Here is a 19,583-nt window from a genome sequence, read left to right as displayed (position 1 = left end):
TGTCGGATATCGTACATCTCGCAATAGTATTAAGGCCGATCGCGAGAAAGTTGCCGCCATCTCGAGATTCCCTCGCCCAGAGGATCGTCAAGACCTGAGGTCGTTTATGGGTCTTGTCAACCAGTTGGGTCAATTTTCGACCGAGATTGCTCACAATGCTGAACCCCTCACAGGCTTGCTAAAAAACAAAGAATGTGTTTTCATGGTGTCCCGAACACATGAACGCGTTTGAGAAGGTGAAATCGGCTCTTACCTCTCCTCCTATTTTGGGAATGAAAACTGAGGCAGAAACTGTCCTTCAGACAGACGCATCTAAATTGAAAGGCCTTGGTTTTGCGCTTATGCAGCACCACGATGGTGAGTGGCCACTTATTCAGTGCGGATCCCGGTTCCTGAAAGATGCAGAGAGAAGATACGCTATTTAAGAGCTGGAAGCTTTGGAGATCTACTGGGCAATTAAGAAGTGCCGAATCTATTTGGGGGGTTTAGGGAGTTTTGCAGTCATCACTGATTACAAGCCATTGAAAAATAATTTTAATGAGCAAATGATACTATTGGAGAACTGTTGTCCATTTATTCACGATTATAATGAGTTGGAAAATTGCTCAGGTTTTCTTTTCCGAACAGTTGGTTTATGATTTATAGTACAAATGAATGTCGAAAATCTTTCGAAAAGCGAAAATGTTATTAAAATTGCATCATCAGGTGGCTTATGGTACAGTTCATAGAACGGGGCAAAACATGCCTTTCTGCCAAAATATGACCGCACAGATTGAAATTGGCAAAATAAAGGACCTTTTTGGAAAGCGAAACATTCTTATCATGACAGTGCCCATCGGTGTTTTTTCAAATTTAATTCCTCAGTTTCCCTATGTTCATTATACTAATCATCTTGTTTACCGTGCATAACATAAATACTGAATGAAAGACCCATTGAGAAATGATACAATCACTTGCAAGTTCATCGGATTAGAAATCTCAATCAAAATATTTGTCAAACCGTTTTGATCCGGTAATTTCACGTGTAGACGGCTCAGAGATGAACTGTTTGTCAAATACCAAACATTTCCAAAATTGTTAGGCAAACTTTGTGACAGAAACCCGCTCAATATCTTTACCTACATTATCTTCAAAAACGTTGACCCACATGTCATTGCTTAGAATTTCATTATTTCTCTTTATGTAGCAAAAAGAATTCGACTTGTCTTGATTGCTCTGCAATGAAATGTCTCTGAAATTCGTTGGCTTAGCCTCACCAACCATTTTACAATAATGTCTAGCATCTTGCCTGTTTTTTCAAATTCTATATCTGAGCTTGTCTGCTTTGAACGTTGAAATATGCGGTCATATTTTTAGTTTACCTAGACTTGATTGGGCTATTTGTCCTGATTTTTCATGATTTCACAATTCCGGTGAAAGCAAGCACTTATCATTTTTTGTGGTATACGTAGAAGCGAAAGGCATTAGCTGAATATATCTAGAATGCCTCAGCCGAGGAATAAAAAGACCAGTTCTAGAATGTAACCTCGAAGTTTTTTATTGTAATTAAAATCAAACAAATTGATAATGAATCCACTGACTATGCGTGCTCTTTGTCATATCTCATGCCTTAGACTTCAATGACCGGTTGAAAATTGTCCTTTGCTCCAACTAACAAGGAATTTGACGATATTCCAAACACACGCCTGAAAAGAATGAAAAGTGTTATTCATTATGAACTATACTGCTAACATAGTTATCAATCCTCACAAAAAAATCAGTAAATTAAGGCTTACAAGAAATATATGTTGACCAAATTCAAATCTTGCTATATGTACCAAATTGAATTTTTCCGGAAGGAATCGAATCTTAAGGTTTAAAAAAATGAATACACGACTTAAAAAGGGAAGCCTCCCTTTGCTGAATTTAAAGATAAATATTTCACCTCGAAGCTATCAATGAAAATTCGACCCTCTTACTTGGTATGTGCCCAGATTGCCGTATCAATTAATCCTTTTCCAATGAATGAAAGACTTATTTCCTCACTAGCTTGACTTGCTTTTGCTGATAGGATAGACCAAGTGACTTTGATAGAGTTATCCATTTTACATGAAGACAAAACATTTTTTTTGCTTTAATGAACCCAAAATCAAGGGTACTTGAAAAATGACCTAGTGCTTGTGGAGCGATATAACATATGCTGAAAAGGGCTAAAATTGGAACAATACGGGTGGACTCTTGAAATGAAACAGTATACCCATGAAATTCATTAAATTATAGTACCTTCCGTGTGGTCGTGCATATTCGATATTAACTTAGCACACGCCACAAGGAGCATATTTTCTCTCCTCCGTGCTTAGTCCCTTGTTAATTGACAATAACTTTTGTATCTGCCATTAATTCCTGACGTGCACCAATGTGCAAAATTGTGACTGACAGAATTACTGAACCGCATTGTACATCAAACCATAGCGTACATTATTATCAGAGTACTAATAAGTGTTTTTTGATTTATGAAGCATCGATCAATAGGGCAAGTAAAGTGAAGGAAACGGATGAAAAATGTTGCTGGGCACCCTGATTTGGGACAGTTTACGGATGGAAAATTGAGACGAACATCAAAGTCAACTCGCACCATCAGTCCATTAAATTTGCAATGATCAAGTGATTTCGAAGATTGTAAAATGTCATGTTTGGTATAGTTTGGTGACCGCACAAGCATCTTGGCTCAATACCAGAATGCTGTTCTCTTAGATAAACCGGTTAATTAAAATAAATGTCAAAATTTAATGCATGCATGATGCAGCTTGGCTGGACATGTTGTCTTTCTGTTTTCTCATGGAATGGCGTCAGCTGTTTCTATACGCCTCACTTGTCAAGCGGAATGAAATGAACCTCAGAAACAAAACACTCAAGATTGATTATCCTCCAGGTGTGGCTGAAACACGATTAAGTAGAGACTATGTTACCTCGCGAGGGTTTTGTATTGGCCGTTGCTCCCATGTCTCCCACGTCCACGTCATCGTCCGTGAAGATGTCCACTCGGAATGGTGCGGTGCAATCTGAAACGCAGCCAAGATTGGAGACTTAGCATCGGATTTATTGATGAATTAGTTTCAAACGAAATTTTAGGCAAGTCTACCTAGGGGTTCGCCTCTCTCTCTCTTTGTTTCCTTTGGGAAGATGTAAGTTGTTTTAGGTCCCAACTTTGAGGTAAAAGAGGACTTAGTAAAAACTCTAACCTGCACTAAACGACTTAAGGACATATGTGGAGAAAAGCTTATGTTGTTCCTTTAGCCCCCTTACGCTGCACGAATTATGGTTTACGTTCCGCACTTCAGAGGGCGCTTGGTGAATCAGCCCCTGACAAATGAAGGGCCGACTGAGTGGGCTGATTCCTCTTTATTGAATTATTATGCGTTTGTGTTGTTTTTGGGCTATTATTTTCAAAATCTTATGTTTAGTTAGTGACCTGGGTCACATAATGTCCGGAAAAGAAATCGCTTTCAAGGCACGTCACTAGTAGTTTATTTGGCAATCTACCGTGCCTTTTCCTCATTTGTTTGGGCTGTCTGACGTTGCAAATAATGGTCCTTATCTTTAAAAGGGGAGGGAGAAAAGTAGCTCCCTTGTGACTGTCTCTCACTGTGAGTATTATTAAGTTGTTTGTTTACATGATTAAGTTTGACCTTGTAGATTTTCTTAAAGTCCAGGAAGGCTTTGAAAAGGAACATTGAAGAAATGAAGGAGAGAGCTTTTTTATTGCCAGAGATGAGATAGTTTGGGATTATACAGAAAACAAAAGGTGCTCAAGTTATCTGATTGTGTAGATTTTCAAGCCCTTGTGAATCTAGGCTTGTTGGATCCCGATGCAAAGATTTAAGTAAGACTTGGACAAGGTTCCGACCAAAATTTATTATCAAACCTTGTTTCAAGGGCTGGCCAGATCTGCCAACTCGAAGGCGTTGGTTAATCAGATATGATATAAATCAAAAGTTAGTTGAGAGTTACAAGTTTTCTCCTTGATCTGTCGGGGATTTCTTTCCCATGACAAGTAACGATTCTTCGAAAATATGAATGAATAAGGGGGCGCAATCAAACAATTGATTGGCTCAACCATTGTCATAATAATATTTAGTGTTCGGAAATGTGAGCAAAGCTAATTGATTTAAAGGGAATTCATACTCTGCTATATTGGTAACATTTTGTTTACATATCGTGGTATTCGTAGATTAAGAAAGCTTACCACAAACTGGAGCATCGAACATTTGCTTGGAAAGACTGTTGAATTTGTCGCCACAAAATTTATTAACGCCAGCGGTTGGATTAGCACTTCCAGAACACGTCCCTTGTCCTCCTAAAAAAAAACATCAAAAACAATTAATCCATTTAAGCAAACGACATCCACCCCTCACGGAGTTCACTTTCGAATGATCTGGAATAAGTTCCATCAGATTGAAATAGGGGCCTTCTAGATTGATAGAAATATCTGAAGGACCCCCAAAAATCAAGAAGGAGTATACGTAATGTTCAAACTGTGTAGAAACCAAATACGGGTACCCTTTGAAGGACAAAAAGGGCGGGTTCCTTGGGTAAAGCTCTGCCTCGGTTGTAGCAAGACCTACTAGATATCTTATGGGGAAGACTCCTAGACCTTTGCATGCCAAGGTAAAATTGCTGTCACTCTGGATGTCCAGATTATCATCATTTCCCTTTAGTCAATATACTACTAGCGGGGAATCGTCCTGTTCATTGTGATCCTGGATTCCAGGAGATCAATCTTGTGAAAGCACCCAAAGTTTTTGGACTGGCGACTATTTCGAAAAATTGACTTTAAAGGCAAAGAGAGAACGATGTTCACGCAACCTCTATGATTTTGGAAGGTCAACTGTTCAAAAGTCCCTGTTGGGCCTAAAGAATTGATTTTGTTTTTCTGGCCACAGAAAGTTCTCGTTGATTGATAAATGATGATTAAATGTAGGAAATAATAAAAAAAATACCATCAGCGACGGGAGTTGACAAAGGATCTGTTCAATCTGGCCCATCCACTCTACTGCAATAACCAAGATTTTCATCACTTACCTCTACCTACCTGCCTTTGTACTATCTGTAACTCACCTCTTACCTTTTTTCATGTGCATTGAACCAATTCTAGTCATTCTCATTGTGATATCACTTTCTAGTCAACTATTTTATTGCCTTTACCATCCTGACATTTTTCTTGTTTTATTTCTTTGTATGATGTTTATACATCAGATTTTATTTTATAGTTACTTTTACGCCATGACATGACCAAGAGTCGCAATAAAGATTATAAAAAAAATAATTAATAACAAAATAGGGGGTTGCGTTTAAATGCCGACAACTGGAGTTCCACAACATTGTAGGATGACTGTCGAACCATATTTTTAACGTAGATAATATTTGAAGGCATGTTAAATATTGAAATGCATGATGTTAAATATTGAGAGGGGGATTTTTTCGGGTGACATATGCGGCCTCTATGACTTTGATAAGATGGTCTTTCAGAGCTCTCATTAGCTGTATAGCAAAGTTCTCCCTCCTCATTTGCCTTTCTCTCGTAATAGCTGAGATAATGAACATGCACGCAATCTCGAAATACAGGATTGGCACAAAGTTCGTGGGCACACAAAATTCATAATATTCATGAATTAGGTTATCATAAGAAAATGTTTTCCTTTAAGAAATATAGCAAACTTCAATGGGAAGGAAACCCTTTTACGTTGTTATTCGATGTTACTACCTTGGGTATGAAGGTATAATTTTCTTGAGATGTCTGGCAAGAGCATCTAGTAGAAAGGCACGGGCTGTCTCCATGGGGATTTCCTCCCATGGTGACGTCATAACAGGCGTCCGTTTTGACCTTGGTTGACTTTTTGGGGGTCAATCCTTACAAGCACCAAGCTCTGATTACATTTGTAATCAAATTCCTGACACCAAAAAGACTTTATGGCCACAGCTTTATAGACATTTTTTCAGAATGTTTCAAAACTTGAAAATAAACAAGGCTAGCTGTTGCTTTAATGAATGGGAAGCAAAAAGTGACCCAAAATTTGAATGCGGTTTTTGATTGATAACTAGAGAGGGTAAATACATTTGATTTCAATAAAAAATATTTTTCTAAATATTTTGGCCATTTTCTCAAAAAGTAAATATTTAGACATTTTCAATCCAGTGGGTAATATTTTGCACAATTTTATCAGATTTTTGGCGATTCAAGGAACCAAAAACTTGAATTAGTAGATTTTTGGTCCAACTCTAAAGTGGTATGGTACCTAATTGAAAACATCATTGCGTCCAGGAGAAATATGGTGGGTTCATTGAGAGGGATGACCATTCAACTGATTAGGAAGAAGGGTAATTATGAGTTTTGTTGTGCTTTTTTACTGCAGCTGGGCCATCCATGTACAATACCAACTGGAGTAAGTTTGATTGAGTGGAATTTTCTTCTATGGCAGGTTGATGGCTGCACTATTAACCGGGTGTTTTGTGATGAAACCCGCTGCAGCTTAGGCAGCAACATAGAATTTAGTCTTTAGAGTTTCCCAGAGTTTTCAGAAATTTCAGAATGTGCCTGAGGAATTAGGAGGACCATTATTGAAAAAAGAGAAATATTCATATTTGTTTAAGAATGTAGGAGAATTCCTGGAAACAACTCCAAGTGACCCTCAAACAAGAGGAAGAGTTGAACATTGACTGATTGGTGCAAAATCTATTTGGCAAGCTTGATTCACTTGCTTCGTCTTAGGTCAAATCAACCCCATCCTGAGGAAGCTAATAATCTAGTCTCACTGGAGTGATATTTTGTTCTCCATCTCGAGAACTTGAGTACGCAAATGAAGCAAAAAAAATACTATCAGACCAAACTCAAAGGCAAATGTACATTTCCAATGACAGAAATGCGAAGTCCTACTTGTAAGTTTACGCATTAAAAAAAAATGCTTTTTTTTTAAATATTTGCAGCTTTTTCGATTAGACATAATTTAAATATTTGGTCGTTTTTAGTGCAATGTTTTTACCCGCCCTATTGATAACCGACACTTTTGCCCTCGAACTTTGGGCTACCCCTGTATACTTCTGGGCAAAAATGTTTCGACACTAGCTATGATCTAAAATACATTCAAGCGGATACTTGACATGTTTGACAGTTACGGATGTTTGAACGATCTAAGCAACATGGGGAAAGGTTAACGGTTATTGTGGCCCTCTCATTATTTTACGTAACGCCCAAATCAGCAATTTCTCCAAGGCTTTGGGGCAATATTAGTCTACTGATTGAGCTTGGTTGTCAAATCATTTTCTTGTTCCTTAGATGAGTATAAAAGTATACTGCAACAGTATAGGAACTAGAATTTGCTTGGAGTAAGATTGGAGTTTACATAGGAACAATTGGGTCTTAAAGTAGGTTCAATAACATTCTCCATTCGGCCATTCATCCTTCCCATAACTCTTAGGGAGCTAACTATCATTGGTTTGGTTTATATGTATCTCTGAGTACGTGATCAAAAGATATCCCTCCAACATTGCAAAGTACTTAGTTTAACTCTTAAAAACAGCTCTTTTCCTAAGAATCAAATGCCTGCGCACAAAATACTTGGGACTTGTTGGCCATTTAAAATAAAATCAAATAGCATAATTCATAATTTCGAAATGCCTTAAAAACTGTCTCACGGATCGCTTGTTCCGACGATTTATTTCTCGTACTTGTTTTGAGATTTGGGTCCTAAATGGGTCGTACGTTCGCCTTCACAACTTTTAGAGGTTTCGTGAGGCGTAAGTCATCATACTACGAAATTCTTGAGTGTGAAAAGTCAATTGTGACTCTCGCAAAGAAACTTGCCGCAGCTTGCCATAAACGTCAAAAAGTTCATACAACAATGATATCCTCTTGTTATCTTCTTTTTCTGCAATACTTTATATTCTAACAGGTAGAGTTTTCTAGCCTGATCTCCATGTGACTCACCCTCAATTCCAATATAGTCAACCGAGCATTCGGTTTCGATCTTCGCCATCATAAGCATCTTATTCGTATCCAAACTGAAGGAACCAATGTCGGCACAAGGAGTATACTCAACGCAACAAAATCCGGCCTCTTGACGAATGCAGATTGAGTATCTTCAGGGTGGAGGGTGAACAAAGGCATTTAGGGTGAATCTTGGCTAATGGTAAGGGGTTCACTTACTCTTGATTGGCCAAATGGTTGTCGTTGGTGGGCATGAAATTGAAGGTGGTGAGACGACCTGTCAAACCGGTGAGATACTGAAGGCAGCCACATCCATTAGGACTGTAATGATGTCAAGTTTCAATAATAAGTATTAAAGATCAAGTTAGGACATAGCAAGTTCAAATAGCTATTTCTACACTGAAAGGCATTTCTTTGATATATCTTGTCTCTCAGCAGAGGGAGAGGCAAGGAAGATTGCTTAATAAACTACTTTTTACATGCGATAATTTTCTTTTCTGGACGTTATGTACTCTGACGTAGGAAGCATGTGCCTTCTTTAAGAGATCTCTCTAACATTTGCATAGCATAGATTGCATTAATTCAAAATGGATTTTTTTATGTTATTTGTCTAACGGCTTACCAAGGTTTGGACTTTCAAGATTTAATCACAACAAGAACAAGGATGCCCCTTGCGGAGGTTAAGAGCCTAAAGAGCTTTGAAAGAGGATGCTCTATCTTGGTCCTTGAAAATCATTGAAATGGGGCCTTCTGTTGAAACATTGAAGATACTAACATCTTCCAATTGGAATTATGGATAAGTTTTTATATTACCAGAATGCATGTATTGGTTGTTCTTCGCAGGAACTATCATTTCAGACTATCTTCCAAGCCTACTGCCAAACAAGCCTTGCTTCCGCATTTGCCAAGCCAGCCTCGGGCATCTGCTGGTTATGTGATGGAAGAAAGAATCAAGAAAGAGATTGCCCAAGGACGCACCATACAAAGGGACAAACTAGTCAGCTGAGACTTGTGCTTGAGCTATTTGACAATAATTTGTCGCTTTCTTCGGCATTCGTCTAGAAGCACTGCCGTCAAAGGTTCCAAAGGACGCACGAAGTTCAGTTCTTAGAGGGCGCTACTTTCCATTTCTCGAGAGTCAATTCAACAACCCTTGGCCGGACGTAGAGCGCAACTTTTCCAACGAACTTAATTATTGGTCTTAATCATTTCTTTCAAGCTTGTCTCCGAACTTGGCTTTTAGATTTTACCGGCATTAACATATCTGCTTCCGATTATAAAATAGCTCTTGACACAAGCCAATGAAGTTGCGTGGTTATCAGGCCTACGTACATGCATTTTGAACGAATCCTTTGACAAGAGTATGTACGACCAAAAGCCTGCTTTAGTTCTCTCCACTTACTGTCCTTGAGTGTTGCAAGGGATTTGCGTGACTTTGATCTCCCATTGACGATTGTTACTGGATCCACTGAAGGCAAAGTTCAATTGAGCAGTATCAGAAGCCAAATTGCCAATATCCACGTACACTAGAACAAAAAAGAGACCACTTAAAATCAATTCTATCTCTTCAGGTCTACTCAACCGATTCACATACTGTGTTGGCCAGTGTTTTGTCCACAAATGGTGGGAATGTTTTGACCAGTGTTCACCTACAATTAAGATTGACCATCAATGACACAACGTCTGACACACCTCCAAGAAAACTTTAAACACGTTTGCTTACAGAAACGGTAAAAGTGTCCAAACAAACACCGCCGGGGTCCAAAGGCACAAGAGCAGTGTCCACCTCTAAACTGTTGCCCGTTCCTTGAATGGAGAAGGTCTCAAAATCCAATCTGAGGGAGCACACACCTAAAAGTACAAGCCAATGGTTGTTATTATACATTGGCCCTTAGATCAAGACCAATCTCGGGCAGACTCACTTCTGTCGCATTTTTGAATGTTGTACGAGATTTGAGAGCTTGTGGCGTAAGAATTGGGGAAGTCCGGATTCCGGACGTATGTACAATTCTGAGTGATTGTGCCTCCGGAATTACTCACCAAAAACACACAGCACACGCCAAATCTGAAGAGTTGAACGTTGAGGTTTTATTAATTTATTCCATTTTAAAACGTGAAAAGCCACACACGCCTCATGCACCCTTGGCAGTGTTCGAGCTGTGCAAAATGATATATTTTTTCCCATCACTGGACGATTTGCACTTTCTAACGGCTCGTTTTTGAACTAACTTTGTGTACTCAGTTTGACATGACATGAGAGTCCATTGAGCAAGTCAATCTTAAGAGCAACGAGATGAACCAAAGTTTGTGTCTCTTGGGCATGCTTGATAACCTGCAGAGTCTGTAATTCCTCTCCTCTTAGAATTTGGGAATAAAACGTTTTTTAACGGTTAGATGGCGGGACAAAAACAAATACCTCAAGTATTTGTTTTTGTACCTCAAACGGTATCTTGGGCTTCCAATCCATTGCAACAACTCTATGATTTACTTCCTCACTTCAACCTATGTCCTCAGATCATGGCTTCAAATTACTGCTGTCAACAGAGTGTCGACCCTAAAGTTTGGCCGAGGGTTTTCTGGTCTCTGACTAACTCTTTTCGATCAGCTACCTATTGCGACATTTGAAACGACTCTTTTGCCCGACATTCCTTCACATTTTTGGCGGAGCCGTACAATTTTTCATATCCCTCTTGACCCAATCAGACGACGAAACATCTTCAGGAAAGACTTTAGACACAGATCGCTATGTCACATGCTCCAAAAAGGAATTTCACCCTTGTCTGTCCGTGACCTGCAACTGTCTTCTTTGCGGTGAACACCTCCACACTTACCATTTCCTTTACTTTTGCAACCATAATGATGTCTAACACATCGCATAAACAATATGATAATAATAAAAATGAGGTGTAACGGCCTCTATGTCCTGGTTATCGTTATCTATCTTAATGTTAGGTAATAGATGAAATAAAATAAATAAAGAAAAGAAAAATTATTGAAATATCCTTTAAATAAACTCGCAATCTTGCCCTGTTTAAGGATAGCAAATTTTATTCAGTACATCACACACTCTACAGGGGTTGTATCGGCCATTATACTTGAAATGCTCATTCAAATTGAATAATGGAGATAACAAGTGGTGCGAAAATGCGACACGTTCCACGGCTAAGTTTTCAAATGAATTTTTAGTTGCCCATCACTAGATGGAACCAAAAACCGGACAAGTTAGTATCTTGCGCCAAAATGTTATCTTTAAATTTCAAATCATAACAAGTAGAGAATTCCGTAAAACTTAATTTGCAATCTCATTTTGAGTTATATTTTTGGCCCTATATATTAAGGAGTTTGGAGGTTAAGGATTTGCACACATTGACTGAGAATAAAGTCCAAAGAATATATCTAACCGTGTGACACTATTTTTGCCCACTAGAGGTCGCTTGTCGCACAAGCGTACTTATCACACAGATAAAGTCATGGCTTCAGCTTCTTGTCTACATACGATAAAAAGAACTGTCGAGAAAAGCGTCTCAATAATTTCGGAAGCGACTTCCATAGCATTAGAGAGCCTGCTAACTTTTTTGATAATCCGATTGAAATGATAAAAATTTACTCTTACCCAGCAGCGCAGGATCCTGAAGCCGAACCTCCTCTGCTGGTGCATTCGTCCGTGGTAAAGCAAGTTCCATTTCGATTGGTGGATCCCGTTCCTCCACTGAAACGAATTTTGAACAAGATTATTGATGACAGTTATGCAACTGAGAACCTTTTCGTTGCCGTAAGCAAGTGAAATATCATGGTATGATTCTTAAAGGCAGCCAAACGATTTGTTGATACATTGAAGGGAATCTAGTCAATTTTTTATCAAATTGTAATTTGCTAGACGAACGATTTTACGTACATTGTAAGCTCGTTAAAATGTTTTCGAAAATCAATGCTTCCGAAGGGTTCAATTAATGTGATGATACTCTTAGGCATTTTGTTCTTTCTTGATATCACTCAATTTCATGTTATGTTTGTAAATGTTTCTATTTTATCATGATCAGATTATTTCAGCAACTCGTAGTGGAAAATTTTGCTTTTGAATGTATCCACTCTTTCATGAACATGTACGTAATTTTTCAGGTTATGGGTAGGCTAATTAATAACCATTTTTCACCATCCAAAACAAGGACAGATCATTACCTTAAAATGCAAGAACCTTACCCAGATAAAGAAAATTGTAAAATTTGTCAACAGCAAAAATACAAAGTTTCGAAGCCTCACCCGCTGATCGTGCTGGTACTCCGACAACCACCATTTCGGAATTGCACAACATTGAAGAGTGAAAACACTAAAAGCAAATCGAACAAGATCTCATATCGTGATCCAAAAATAGCTCTTCACAGCTTGATACTCACCTTCTCACCTTAAAACGAAAAGCTGTTTCATAACTTACTAGTGTTGGGACGAATCCGCCAAAAGTTAGACTCATACGAGTCCTTTGGTTTTTTTTTACTTTTTGCCGGACTAGAGTCAGGTCAAGCAAAAAGTCTCGTCTTGCGAAATTCTAAGCAAATATGATTTTCTTATACGCTAAAAAGGATTACCTTTGCCTTCTCTGGAGCTACCGGTCTGGTTATTGTTCGTATTGCTTCCAATAGGTTGATCATTCTCCAAACCAGAGACAAGCTTGGCCCGTCTTCGAGGCTCTGGTTCGCCATTGACCAGACAAGTGGCCGCCAAAAGAAGACAGAAAATTTCTTGGCGAGAGATCATTTCAGATCGAAGGAGTTCAGCCGACTGAATTTCCACCGAGCTTTTCACCCACCCTCAAATGCCCTGATTGAGGCATGGACGTAAGAGAAATCCATTGAATGGAGACAAATCAACCTTTTGGCTCTGGCAGAGATCCAATCATGAGGGGACGGCGGGAGCAATTGCCGGTACATTTACAAGGCAGTATTGACTGGGAATCGTTCCTTCATTTCTCTTGTTAGCAATATCTGAGCAACTAAGATTAAGGTGGGCACATGAGAAATGTTGGACAGAAACGAACATTTTTTCCTGCAGTGATTCTAGTTAGATTCATCGTTAAAGGTCCGCCGCATTATTTTCCAATATCATTTGTAAGCATTATGCAGCATTAAGGACATGAGATATCTGGATTTAAAAGTTGCAAACCGACTCTCAATAATACATATTCGGTGAAGATTAAGAGACCCGGTGGTCAATCAGTTTTTTTTATTTGCCTTCTTTTCCGGCTGAGCTGGTGTCAATATTTCCCAAACAATGTTTTTCCTTTGACCTACAACAAGCTCACAATCGTTGAAATGAGTCCATCTTTTTCAACTCTTGTCTCGTTCAACCAGTAGCTGAAACGAATCGCTTTCTTATCCAGTAATACATATAACATGAAAAACTGACTTTTCTTGTGCACGTCATATAACTTCGACCGGAATCGCAACAAAACTGAATTCATTGACCCTGGACCCATTTGTACATTCTGAATCATTCGGATCCTTCGGCAAACTTGACTGGTTGCAAAAATAAAAACCTCGATAAAGTGAATTATTGGTTTTCTTTAAATGCAAGTGCCTTGAAAAGAAGCCTCTAGTGTGTCTCAAGTTTCTTTTTGCTGAAGTCCAAACCTTGTTTTGATTCCTCCTATACCATTTTACGCTTTTGACCCAAGACATCCTGTGCGTAGTTACTTCCAAGTGAATTCGTTGCTTCTTTTCAAGATCGAGTTAAAGAAAACATATTTTCTAAAATAGTTTCCCTAATACTCAAAGTCTGTTTACCCTTTATGGTATTGAATAAAAAAATCAAAGACCAATGTTCAAGTGAGTTTCGGTGTAACAAACAATTATCAAAAATGAAAATTGAAAAATTTCATTTCTGCCACAATAAGGCATTCAATGTTTAAAAAATAAATCCGTGAAATCGAACTGATTTCTTCTCCCTTCTCTCCTGTCAAGTTCATGGTGAAAACCACATTTGCTTAACTAAAATCTGAAGAATATATGCGCAAGAATATGCTTAAAAACGTATCAAAAGTATGTATACGAACTAAAGCATCGTCGTGAGAGAACCACACCCTGATCCCAAAGAGGGACTCTATGCTCCAACATGTTGCGACAGACTTGGAACAGGCGCCGTAAGCGCCATGCTCTTCTCTGTATATAAAGCCATGTTTAGCTATGAATAAAAAAAGAGTCTACGACTTACCACCGAGACCAACCGTTGTTTTTATTTCTAGGTAATGCATTGCAACCGTGATCTAGGTTGGCCAATACATGGCGACCGTGATCTAGGTTGACCAATACAAGAATATACTTATTCGCTATTATTGTCATGTAATGTAACATTATATCTAGGGACTCCGGAAAAAATAGTTTTAATCGTGAACTCTTCGAATACTTTTTAATTCACTATTAGGAAAGTATCAAACTAAATATTCAAAAGAGGCTAGATATTTAACAAAATAATCAAAAAGTTAAAGACTCAAATCTCATTCATTTTTATCAAACTTTATAATATATTAGAATTTAAACTTTGCAATAAACGTTATAACTTTTATATTTTATCTGACCGACCAATAAGCTAGAGTTGGCGGATTTGCCTACTCCTTGAATAGTCCTTGAATCGTTTATTTTTTCCCTACAAATGATTGAGGTCAGCAAATTATACAATGAAGGAGTCCGGAGAAAGAAGAGAAGTGGACTTCATTGTTCGAACTAGCCTGGATTCTCGAAGGCTTGAAGGTGCTCTCAAAACGCACATTTAGCCTCTACAGTCACTAGAGTTGACCCTAAACCCTGAGTTGGGACAAAGCTCATGGATGCTTCTGAAGACGTACAGTATCAGATACCTTTCGTACCTTCTCTGAACACTGTACAGTCCCAACTTTTTTAGCCTCTCCCAATATGAGAGCTCTCTCAGTCCTATGATGTTCCTAGTGAAACATCTTTGGACTTGCTCGACCTTTTGCAAACCTTCCTGAACTCAATGGAGCCCAAATGGGTGAAACATATTCAAGATGTGGTTGAACAATTGACTTGTACAGAGTTAGCAAGATCAGTTAGCATATTGCACCTCCAAATGGCAGATTCATTGTTGGAAGATATATTAAATATTAGCTATTGTCTTAACTTTATCAGAGATGTCCGCCTCCTCCTAAGAGTTAAAATTTCAATTTTTATCAACCATTTGACAAAACATCCGGCCAGATAAACTTGATCAAGAATTGAATTATATTCTGCTAGTCGAACAACGTGACTGGTAGGCTTATAATTTCAAAGTAGTACACGGAATAGAGATTAACATTATAAAGTTACAGTATTTTTGGCAAAGAATTGATTCAGATTTTTTTTGTATCCAAAAAGTAACAGATCTTATTTCCCTTCCTTGCAAAATAGCTTAAAATGCAATATTTTGTCCCTTAAAACATACTCACTTCAATTCACGTCACGCTTGAAGAATTCATATTTACAAGAAATGACATATCACGGACTTCTAGGTATGTAGCCGGTGAGTAGAAACGAACGTTTCGTATCTCATGAGCCATTCACTTTATTGAAAGTTACCTTAAATCTTGTCCTGTCCGTGTTTGATATTCTCAGGAAATGCGGTTAAAGATATGTAGCAATCGGTAAGCACTCCGTAAAACTCGATTTTTTTTGGCCTGCTCTTGGTCAGCTACATGAGCTTTTGTTCGGCTTTTCTTGAAGCCTTTGTTGAAAGTGATTAAAAGCTGCGTCATTGAGGCTTGATTGAATTCAATAACATTTACAATTGTTGAATCCGTGTGCTTTTAATGGTTCTAAACATTTCTTCGAATCCGGAGCAGCACCTTTTCTCCAATAACTCAGTGTTTTATCCCCTCCCTGTGCCCAATTGTATCTGTTCGATCTGTTCTTGCCATATTCCTTTCAAATATCATGTCCATTGAGTCGTATTCTAGTCATCTTCCAACAGTGATCTTCATTGTCCATTCTGGTCCTTAGTGCGAGTATTTCATACAAGCAAATCTTATTGGTTTGATTCATCTTACATACTGACATGAGGAAAATCGTCATCAAAATTGGTATAAGAGCAAGCTCATATATTGGATGTCTTTTCTCTTGGTCTTTCCAAGCATGACATAAGGAATAAAACAATGTAAGTTGTTGCCTTGTCATCATCAATCAAAGCGGGGAAATCAACACATTCATTGGCGAACTCTCCAATGCCATTGACGTGATCAAAGATTTGGTGATCGCAACACCTCCAGAAAGTTCGCCATTGTGCTGAGTTTCGTTCCACTTCAATCCTCACAATATGACGTGTTTTTTTTCTTAGGAGAATCGACTTCTGCCAAGTCATGGCCATTATTTCTCGTGAAAATGGAACGAATTGTGATCTGCACCTACTTGAAGAGCATGACGTTTCTTTTTGAACGGTGGATTTCCCAATGATTTCCTCCGGGATTGCAACATATTTTTTTGGACGTTGGTTGACGACTTCAAAGCAAACTCAGCGATCTTTGCCAATTAATCTCAATCCTGCAATTTACCTGTATGCTTACGCTCGTTGCCCAATCAAAAACTTCGGCACTTATTCGGTCTACATCGGGAACATATGGGCAGTGAAAATGCAACCAAAAAGAGCTTAGCAGTCATTAGGCCAGGGATTGAGGCCACGTGTTTTTATACCTCAAGACCAGACTCCACAGAGTTTATTCTTCTGAGCTCCTTGTGGGTTTCCTAATTTTCCTATGGCCCAAGGCTGCATTATTGTCATTGCAAACAACAACTTGATGTACACTCGAGACATTATTTCCTCACGTTATGCATGTTTCAACTATACTCTCCAGATTTTTGATGCACATTTTAAAAATCAGAATAGAATAAGAAAGCATTTAAGCTCTATCAAAGAGATCGATTATAGGTCAAAATAATAAAATATGGCAAATAAAACATATTTCAGAATGGCAAAAAAAATCAGGTATGAAATACTAGATTAAGATTTGCATCGAACATATACCAATTCAATTGGAATCTGTTTTAACCTTAGTCATTTGTCAGAAAGCCATGAAATTGTGCATTGGAGTCCACTTTTATTCCGAAAAGTGATAGTGAAGCAGTCGCTCCATGCAAGTTCATGAATTTTGAATTTGAGGGTGAAACGAAGCTTAAAATTGATGCTTTTTTTAATCCAAAAGTTGACCGTTTTGAAAAGAACCGAACAAATACGCGTAGTTTCTTGAAATGAAAATGTCGAAATCTTGAAAGTTCTTGAATGTATATTTAAGTGCACTTTAAGTGCTTCAGAGGACTCTAATCAAATATGAAATGGATGCAAGATTTTAAGTGGCCGATGAAGAAGCAAATATAATTTTTAAAATACGTCATCTTTCCTCATGTTTGACCTTTAACTGACCCCTCCCCCCTCTTACCCTTCAACTTCTATGTAGTGAACCGGCAAAGCAGCTTTTGAGCTTAAGAGCACTTCAAGTTCCCAATTTTGTGTTCGCTTTAGTGATAGAAATGCAATGTCACAAAGTCTGTCTCTTTGTTGAGAAGCCGATGTTCTACATCTTTTTCTCTTTTTTGCCTGTCTTTGAGTAAGCTCGTCAAAACCAATCACCAACCAAAGATTACAACGTACTTTTCTACAACATGACGTTGCAATCACCAAAGTTTTCACCATGTTTTTGAGGTGACTTAGCACGATATGAATCAAATCCTAATCTGGTAAATGATCATCATCGATCGTGACAACGCGTCAATAACACAGATTTAATTTGGACATCCACAGATGAGAAAGATACATTTGCCGCTCTCTCATCATTAGCTTTCTTTGCAACATGTTGGCAAAGATGACTTGCTTACAGAAATGCCTGGAATAACTTGAAGGATTCAATCATCTTCACAAATGAATGCTTGAGGCTCATCTCTTTTTCGGGGCAAAAATCATGTTTGAACAATTAGGTGTTATACAGAGCTCCATGAACAATCAACAATTAGTATTTAACCTGTTTGCCCACCGACACAAAGGTTCATACAAGTCTGAGGAGTTTTGAGTCGGTAGCCCTGTTAACTCGTCGGTTGAATATTTTTTCTTACCAAAATTTGATGCTAATTTTTTGTATAAGATTTGCCTCTAATTCCTATTGAAAAATCAAGCTACATCGGAAGGAATCACATTGCCAAGTCTAATTGCCAGGAAGGTTACGGAGGGACATAGGTATGAGGGCAAGGTTTTGTTTAAGATACAAATTAGTAATGATTACGATAGCCGGAGTGAGTAAAACTGTCAAAACGTGATGCAAATGCAACTGTTTTATCAATTTTTCGTCGGTAAAAAAGCTTTCCCTATAAACTGATTCATTCGAAGGACCACACTACTACTCGGGTAGCAATCTAAAGATTTAGAGAAGGGTCTCCCTGCCAGTATGTTTTAAACACATGAGGAACTGTTGTTCTTCTTGTTCATGCCCACTGTAAATGCAGAACAGAACCACGATCTTTGAAAGAAAAATAAAAAAAAGACAACAAAACAGAACATTGGGAATGTCGCAAGCATTCGAAGTAGTCTCATGTTTTTCATCATGATGTCAAAACGTTGACATTAAAGGCCTTTAGACAGCCGGAACGTTCATTCTGTGGCAAGGCCTCAAAGTCATGAGGAGGTCATACAAGTACGAGTTGGTCGAAAAGACCATTGGAAAGGGAACAAAGAATGATAAAAACTAATGCTGGAGCAAGTCCGGACCCGTGTCCGAGTTCGATCGAGTCTTTTACTCGATTTGGGAGAAACTGGCCGGACTCAAGTCTTTTTGAAAGGACTTAACTTCAGACTCGTCAAAACTATTATCGATTTTTTTTCTTTCAATTTCAAAAAACGAGCCTTTTTGCTTGACCTGACTCTGATGAAAGACTCGAGTCCTTCGCCAGACTCGAGTCCAGACACAACGAGGCAGACAAAAGGTTAAAAAAATCAGAGCGTACTCAGCAAAGCGCAAAAAAAGTTAAAGAATCAGAGGACTCGTTCGCGTCCAGCTTCTGCCGGACTCTCCCCATCACTAATAAAAACCGATTGTTTTGTGGTTTTTCAACTGGAACCACGGAACAATGCTACTCCAGCCGAGCAGCAGAAGGCAGAGAATCTACAAATTTTAGGGACCATTCACGAACAATGATTCAGCTGTCATTCGTCCACTATAAAACTGGATCTGCAAGACTTGCTCTCTTGGCCTTGCTGCATTTGTGGACAGGTCGGGTTTTAGAAGGCATGAATGAGTACTTGGAGACTGTTTGGGGCTTATAAGTTACTTATTAGAACTTTTGTGGTCTCTTACGAAGAACACTCATTTCCTTTTTGTTCCAAGAGGACGCCGAGTTGAGGATATTCCAACAAAAACGTGCCTCATGAACGATATTCTGCTATGACTCTTCGTGCGATGTAAGAAGTTATACTGAACAGCTTTCTGCGTATTGTTTATCACAATGAGCCAAAACAGGTAAAGATATAATGAAATCCCACCCATTTAACTCACTCTGAGCATAAGTGTATCAGTTATGTAGAGATCTATCCTTTCGTTGACCCATCGATGGTTTTCTACTCATATTTTTATCATCACTTTCCATCAGCTGAAAATGGA

At 38.5% G+C, this 19,583-nt stretch overlaps 1 protein-coding gene across 1 annotated transcript; it reads right to left on the bottom strand.

The window, feature by feature from the left end:
* Positions 1–1,520: 1,520 nt before the first annotated feature.
* Positions 1,521–13,278, bottom strand: LOC131891674 (uncharacterized). The gene is made up of 12 exons (XM_059241303.1): positions 12,547–13,278; positions 12,224–12,290; positions 11,577–11,672; positions 9,886–10,028; positions 9,687–9,814; positions 9,558–9,612; positions 9,366–9,489; positions 8,183–8,284; positions 7,964–8,115; positions 4,226–4,336; positions 2,949–3,041; positions 1,521–1,685 (listed from the first exon to the last, which is right to left on the bottom strand). The coding sequence occupies exons 1-12, from the start codon at positions 12,713–12,715 to the stop codon at positions 1,651–1,653; spliced, it is 1,275 nt and encodes a 424-aa protein (XP_059097286.1). The 5' UTR covers positions 12,716–13,278; the 3' UTR covers positions 1,521–1,650.
* Between the last annotated feature and the right edge of the window lie 6,305 nt (positions 13,279–19,583).

This window comes from Tigriopus californicus, chromosome 12 (assembly GCF_007210705.1).
Source record: "Tigriopus californicus strain San Diego chromosome 12, Tcal_SD_v2.1, whole genome shotgun sequence".
Lineage (NCBI taxonomy): Eukaryota > Metazoa > Arthropoda > Copepoda > Harpacticoida > Harpacticidae > Tigriopus > Tigriopus californicus.
The sequence above is the reverse complement of the archived record's forward strand: the minus strand, read 5'-3'. Positions and strand labels throughout refer to the sequence as shown.